We start from the raw sequence: 6,852 nt of genomic DNA, 5'->3' as shown, positions 1-6,852 counted from the left end.
CGCGGGCCTCTCACTGCTGTGGCCTCTCCCGTTGCGGAGCACAGGCTCCGGACGCGCAGGCTCAGCGGCCATGGCTCACGGGCCCAGCTGCTCCCCGGCATGTGGGATCTTCCCGGACCGGGGCAAGAACCCGTGTCCCCCGCAACGGCAGGCGGACTCTCAACCACTGCGCCACCAGGGAAGCCCAGGTGTGATTTTTAAAAATCTATAACTATAACATATTGCTGTGTGGCTTTAGCCACTTTCAGTTTTGATTATTTCTAACAGTCTGCAGACTCATTTTTCCCATTTATAAAATGGGGATAATCATAATAATAGTGTCCTTCTCATGGGATTATTGTGAGGATTAAGTGGGCTAACGCAGATAAGTACTTAGCATGGTGCCTAGTGAAATTCCTAACATAAAAGGCCCTTTTTGATCTGCCCTTCCCTCCCCACAACCTCTCTAGACTCATCTGCTTTCAGGTCCTCTCTGTTCCGCTGGGCTTTGTGTTGTTTTATTCCTCCATGTCTTCACACAGACTGGCCTTTCCACCTAGAATTTTCTCCCTTCCCTTCCCTTCCCTTCCTCCATCCCTGCCCCTCCCCCACGAGACCTCGTGTTAGCAAATTCCTATTTTTTTCTTCCAAATGCAACTCGACTCTTATTTCATCTATAAAGCCTTTCTTGGCTTGCCCCTTTGACCCTCTCTGCTTCCATCCAAACTTGGGGACATTACCAGTGTCTTTTTCAACACCTGTAATGTAATAAATGCCTGATAAAGTTCAGTTGAGCAAATGAGTGTGTTCAACCATTCCTTCTCTACTGAAATGTCTTCATATTCCACCAATGTCTCTGCCTTCTCTTTGCCTTCTTTCCCAGTCACTTCCTAATTATCCCCATCACTCCCAGGTAGAATTTACTCCACTTCCACACTCTTCAGACTGTCATTATATGCCAAATGATGGCGGATGGAAAATTACACCCTTTTAAGCCAGCAACCCTATGGGGAAAAAAGGGAAATTCGGGCTCCCCTGGTGACGCAGTGGTTGAGAATCTGCCTGCCGATGCAGGGGACACGGGTTCGTGCCCCGGTCCGGGAAGAGCCCACCTGCCGCGGAGAGGCTGGGCCCGTGAGCCATGGCCGCTGAGCCTGCGCGTCCGGAGCCTGTGCTCCGCAACGGGAGAGGCCACAACAATGAGAGGCCCGCGTACCGCAAAAAAAAAAAAAAAAAAAGAAAGAAATTCAATAATCCCGTTGTGTGAAAGCTTTGGGTGGTTTTCCCTCACCCTTGATAGGAAATCTCAAAGCCTCCCCACAGCTGGACGAGTCCTATGTGCTCTAGCCTCTGCCTACCTCTGCAGCCCTTTTTCCCAGCAATTTGGCCACAAAGACTTCTCCATCCTCAAATGCACCATGCTCCCTACTACAACATGGTCTTTGCCCATGTTGTTCCCTCTTATCGAAACCCTATCCCACCACCACACTCCCTTTACCTGGATTCCACTTATTCTTAAATGTGACTCAGGCTAGGCTAAACCACTTTGTTATGTGAGCTCATTGACACTACTGGACTAGTGCGTACCAGTACACCTCAGAGAATCTGGATCCCTGGCCCAGGAAAAAGCACTGTGACCTTTACCTGTCATTCCATCTCTCTCCAAGTCTCAATTTCCCCACCTATTGAATGGAGATAGAATACTCATCAAACCGTCTACAGGGACTTCCCTGGTGGGGCAGTGGTTAAGAATCCGCCTGCCAATGCAGGGGACACAGGTTCAAGCCCTGGTCTGGGAAGATCCCACATGCCGTGGAGCAACTAAGCCCGTGCACCACAACTGCTGAGCCTGCACTCTAGAACCCATGAGCCACAACTACTGAGCCTGTGTGCCACAACTACTGAAACCCGCATGCCTAGAGCCCATGCTCTGCAACAAGAGAAGCCACCACAGTGAGAAGCCCACACACCACAACGAAGAGTAGCCCCTGCTCGCCGCAACTAGTGAAAGCCTGCACGCAGCAACGAAGACCCAATGCAGCCAAAAATAATAAATAAAAAAATAAAAATTAAACAAGCCATCTAGAAAACAGTGGATTAAGAAAACCAATATGAATGAAAGCTCTTTATAAATAGGGAATCATACAATCTCAAAGGCTGAAAAAATTGCAAAATATCTTTTGGAAGATAATTTTTCACAGTATCAAAAGTCATAAAACTGTTTATCCTCATTGACCTAGGCATCCCACTCCCAGAATATATACTACAACAGGGGCTTCCACCCTTTTTCTATCAGTCTACCCGGAATGTTTCCATGGATGGCACATTCCTAGATTATAGACTGAAACCTGTTTGAGCTAGGACGTGGATTATGTACAATTCCCATTTCCTTGCCACTCGAGAAGACATATCCCAGTGAAGGGTGTTATTCTGGGAATCGTTTGGATTAAGTAATTGACCAAATGCAGCACATCACTTATTAATAAATTGTTTGCAAGTTCTGCAACCCCTCAAGACACAGCAGCATCTTGGCATTCAAGTTCAGAGCTGCCATTCTTTCAAAATAACTCAAAAGAATGAAAAAATGCACATACATATATGTTGGGCAATAATGATAGTAATAATATCAGCTCTTTCCTGTCCATTCCCTTATTGCCTCCTTATAAATAAAGGTCCTGTGAGGTAGACAGGAGGGATTTCTATGGATGGACCCCCTGCTTGGGGTCATATTACCTGAACCTATAAGGTTTTCAGGCTGTGATTCCTTGGGCATGTCACTTAAAATCTCTAGGTCTCCTTTTACTCAAATTACTTCCAGAGTTATTGAGTGGTTAAAATGGGGTACTGGACGTGATATACTTTGAGATGTAAATGCTGCACAAAGGTGGCATGTCTCAGTGTGCTGAGCTGGGACCAATAATAATATTTTAGGTCCAAAAAGTGGCCTTCCCTTTATCCACTCATGTTAAGCAACACCCTACGATTTCTAGTCAGTCTTCATAGTGGCACACCTAAGACAAGGATAAAACATGATCATAACAAGGCAAAATAAATATTTATTAGAAATCATAAAAGCATTTCTTCAATGGCACTAAAATGTTCTTACTGCATTTATGACTTCTTTCTTGAACACAGAGTTTCACACACACACAACACTAAAAACAAGATGTAAAAGGAATTTGCAAGGATCAGGCACATTCAGTGAGAACAAGGTGACAGTTCTGTGTTTGGGACCAAGATCACAGCAAAAACATATAAATCAATGCAGAGATCAAATATGACTTACAGGCCCAGATGACGGCCCATCTACCGGGGCCCTACCCAGAGCAAAAGGACTTAGCTCACCAGGCCTTGTGGAAGGAAAAGGTCAATAACCCTGGGCTCCAGGGCAGGCAGGAGCCCTCTAAGAGCATAATGACTTCACAGTACAGCCTTGAACTCCTTCTCCCACCGCGGCAAGGAGGAAAGTAAGCACCATTTTAATTCCAAACAGATATATCACATAATTTCTAAAATAATGGATTCTTCCTGAGGCAGAGTTTAGTTAAAAGAAAATTTCCAGCCAAAACTGTTATCTGAGCATGGGAGATTCCATCCCTGGAAAATGCCTTCCCCTTAAATTACTGAAATGTGAATCATTTAAGATGTCCTGGTACACCTGTGGATTCAGTGGGGCGTGGTGTGTGGTTTTGTACACACCTGTATGCACACACTTCAGTTTTAAACCCATCATGGGGAATCACAGGGACAGTGCAGACTGCCAGCATGAATCCTCTGAGCAGAAAGCTCTAGTCCCCTCACATACGTCAACCACAAAGGCAGACTCAAATTTACCGAATAACTGTGCTAAAAAAATTCGTGCAAAAAAAAAAAAACAAAAAAAATCGTGCCAGGGGATATCTGTGGTCCAGAATCAGAACACTCCAGCTTCAACAGCCCTGATACGACCTCCTGCATGACTTTGAACAAGTCCACTTTCCTTTTGGAGCTTTAGTCTCCGGGTGTAAAATAAGAGAACTGGTCCTTTTAAGCCAATGCTCTTTGCCTCATTGCTTTCCTTGGTAAACCTACCTAGGCTGAGACCATCTAGGCTGAAAACCTTTGGGGGATGCCACTGTCAGGAAGAAGATTCAGTATAGAAAATGGTCCTGCCAACAAATTCCATCCAGATCCACAGACAGGTCTCCATACACGTAAGAAGGCAAAGATCCAGTTATTGATTTCTGTCTGTCTAACGTCCCAGCTTTCGTTCAAGTGGGAAATGGAGAAGCATACGGCTTTATCTATCCATTCATATCCAAATCAAAACATATCTGAATTCCCAGATGCATGGTGTAGAGCACGGTGCCATCGATCCAAACGGCTGCCCTTCAAACCAGGACATCTGTTCAGGATAAATGCAAGCAGGTAATTCCAGATACAGGATGCTAATCTCCAGGCTAAAAGGACCTTCAAGTTCATTTGATTGTGATCTTTAACAACATCCTTAATAAACGTTCAACCAGCTTCTGCTTAAATATCCCCAATATCTGGAGCAGTTGCTGGACTGAATTGAACTAAAATTTCTTTCCCTGAAATTTCCAACTTTGGGCACTAGCTCTGCCCATCTGGAACACATCTGCTCCCCCTGCCTCTGGGACAATCTCCCCACATCTTCCCTTCTCTGGGGAACATGCCTAGCCCCTTCCTCCCCTGCTCACACCTGAGCTTGGCCTGACCACTACAGCTTAGAGCACTGGTTGGCTCCCTGGGTCATCCGAGAGCGCGGGGGCTGCTGCAGATTGTACGGCTCTAAGGCTGCATCCTCCACTCATGGCATCTCTCCCTGACCCAGCCCATCAGGGCACGAGGGCCAAGTTTCTACCCACCCAGGTAAGCTGATGCACAGAGCAGCCCAGAGCGGATAAGAAGGCCAAGAGTGGACTGCTTGGCCTGTACTCCTTAGTTTTCCTCAAGTCAGATTAACTAGCCAATAGCCAAGTTATCTAAAAGCCGAATGGTTTGTGTGCCACTTGAAATTAAAATTCATGGTTCATAGCGTTATAATTCCACCTGAAAAAATTCCCACATGAATCTTTTACCAGATAAGTGAGGCAGAGTGGATTTTATGGTTCTTTAGGCTCCAGTAACCTGGAACATTTCTACTATCTCCACTTCACCTCTGCCCCCAAAGTGACTCTGTGTGATTTCAGGGGGGAGAAAAATCAGAGGATGAGAATCTAAAAATAAGCCGCACACCTTGGCAAGCGCTCCTTTCTCAAATGCCTTCTCCCCCACCGCAAGATTCTCAGTTAACAAAAATATTTAATACCAGAGCATTTCAGATATTTTGGTAAATTCCTCCAGTGAGAAATACTGATGTATAAGAGTAACCTCTGAGATTCGAGACCATGTAAATAGAGCAGCTGCTACTTCTGTTTCAGTCGAAGCCATGATCCCAACTTAGACGCATGCACTGTTGCAGGGCCGGGACAAGGAAGACAGCCAAGATCTTTCACCCACACGGTAGTCCCTGCCTGGCGTGTCTCTTGTGGAATTTTATGTGCATAAGGAAAAGCTTGTTGTCCTTGCTCTGGCCATCCCCGAGGCCAAGTATATAATACTTACCTCCAGCCCCAAATCCTAAAATCTATTTCTCAGCTTTAAAATCACATGCTTCATTTGAAGTAATTTTCATTTAAAACCGAAAAAGCCTTTCTCTATGGAAAAGAAAAACCCTGTGTTAATTATGCTACTAGAAACGCCGCAGTTGGAGACAGTTTGAGCCTTGAGTACAAAGGCCACTCATTCCAAGGGTGTTTTCCTTCTCCCTGGAGGCTCCAGAAGCTCATTCTCCTCCAGTCCCAGGATACCCGGCTTAGCTCAGTCCCCTGCACATTCTGGGATGGATCAAGCGTCCCTTAAATTCAGGAGACCCAGTTACAATAAGGGAGATGGTAGAATGCGCAGGCCGGGGCTGGGGACCTTGGCAGAAGACTCCTCTCCCTGCTCCTTGGGCCCCCGCCCCTGCCCTGCCACCCTCTCTCTACCAGGCAAATCGACCTGCAGTTGGTGAACGCAGACACTTCACCCAGGATTCAGGGACTCCTGGGACTCCCAGGCTCAGGACTGCTGGCTGTGGGTTTATACAAACTCTTTGCCGAATAACAAAGTTCAGGGTGTTTCCCACTCAAACTGACAACTGCCCCTCGGTTCAGCCACCCGTCCAGCATGAGGGTGCTTTCCTCATCTCTGCAGGTGGAGCCAGGCTCCATCACTCTGCAAAGCCCGCAGCACCAAGTCCAGGACCCAGCCTCCAGCCTCCAGCCTCAGACGGCCCACATGCACATGAGCTCTGGGTTCTCCTTCTACACTGAAGTTTCCGGAACTTCATCTATTTCGTCAAATGCATTGAGGGTCGTTTTGCTGTTGTTCCTGGAAGAATCTTGGATTTTGTTGAAATCTGCTTAAAAAAAACAAAAAACACTGTTTTACAGAAACAGCATTCTGCAAGTTGTACCTCCAGGTCTCAGTCCACCACCTGTCTTAGAAGTTATTCCAACTCAGGTTAGAAAACGGTAGAGCTGGAAGGAATTAATTCAACCCTCCCATTTTACAGATGGGGAAAATCACGGCCCTCCGACTTGGTGTGCCTGGGGTCACGTGGTCAGAAAGGAGTGGGTGTCACGCTTCCTGACAGCAGCGGTACCTGTCCGTCTCCCGGGCCCCGGATCTTCGTTGAGGAAAGAGACGTGAGTTTTCCATTCAGTCCACTTCACCTCGTTGATCCTGCGGGTGTGATAATCATTCTCACTACTCCCCAGGTGCACCTCATCAAATGCAAACAAGTAGCACAGCGTTTGGGGAGTCCTCCACAGGGATCAAGGGGCATTC

General features: G+C 46.6%; 1 protein-coding gene across 1 annotated transcript in view; it reads right to left on the bottom strand.

Moving 5' to 3' along the window:
• Positions 1–6,326: 6,326 nt before the first annotated feature.
• The window catches only part of TRPV3 (transient receptor potential cation channel subfamily V member 3), a 26,441-nt gene continuing 25,915 nt past the window's right edge, over positions 6,327–6,852 (bottom strand). The window contains 2 exon segments of the mRNA XM_007454186.1: positions 6,327–6,421; positions 6,668–6,747. Of these exon segments, the coding sequence (XP_007454248.1) occupies positions 6,327–6,421; positions 6,668–6,747 (175 nt within the window).

The sequence above is a fragment of the Lipotes vexillifer genome, unplaced genomic scaffold, assembly GCF_000442215.2.
Source record: "Lipotes vexillifer unplaced genomic scaffold, Lipotes_vexillifer_v1.1 scaffold680, whole genome shotgun sequence".
In the NCBI taxonomy this organism is placed as follows: domain Eukaryota; kingdom Metazoa; phylum Chordata; class Mammalia; order Artiodactyla; family Lipotidae; genus Lipotes; species Lipotes vexillifer.
The sequence above is the reverse complement of the archived record's forward strand: the minus strand, read 5'-3'. Positions and strand labels throughout refer to the sequence as shown.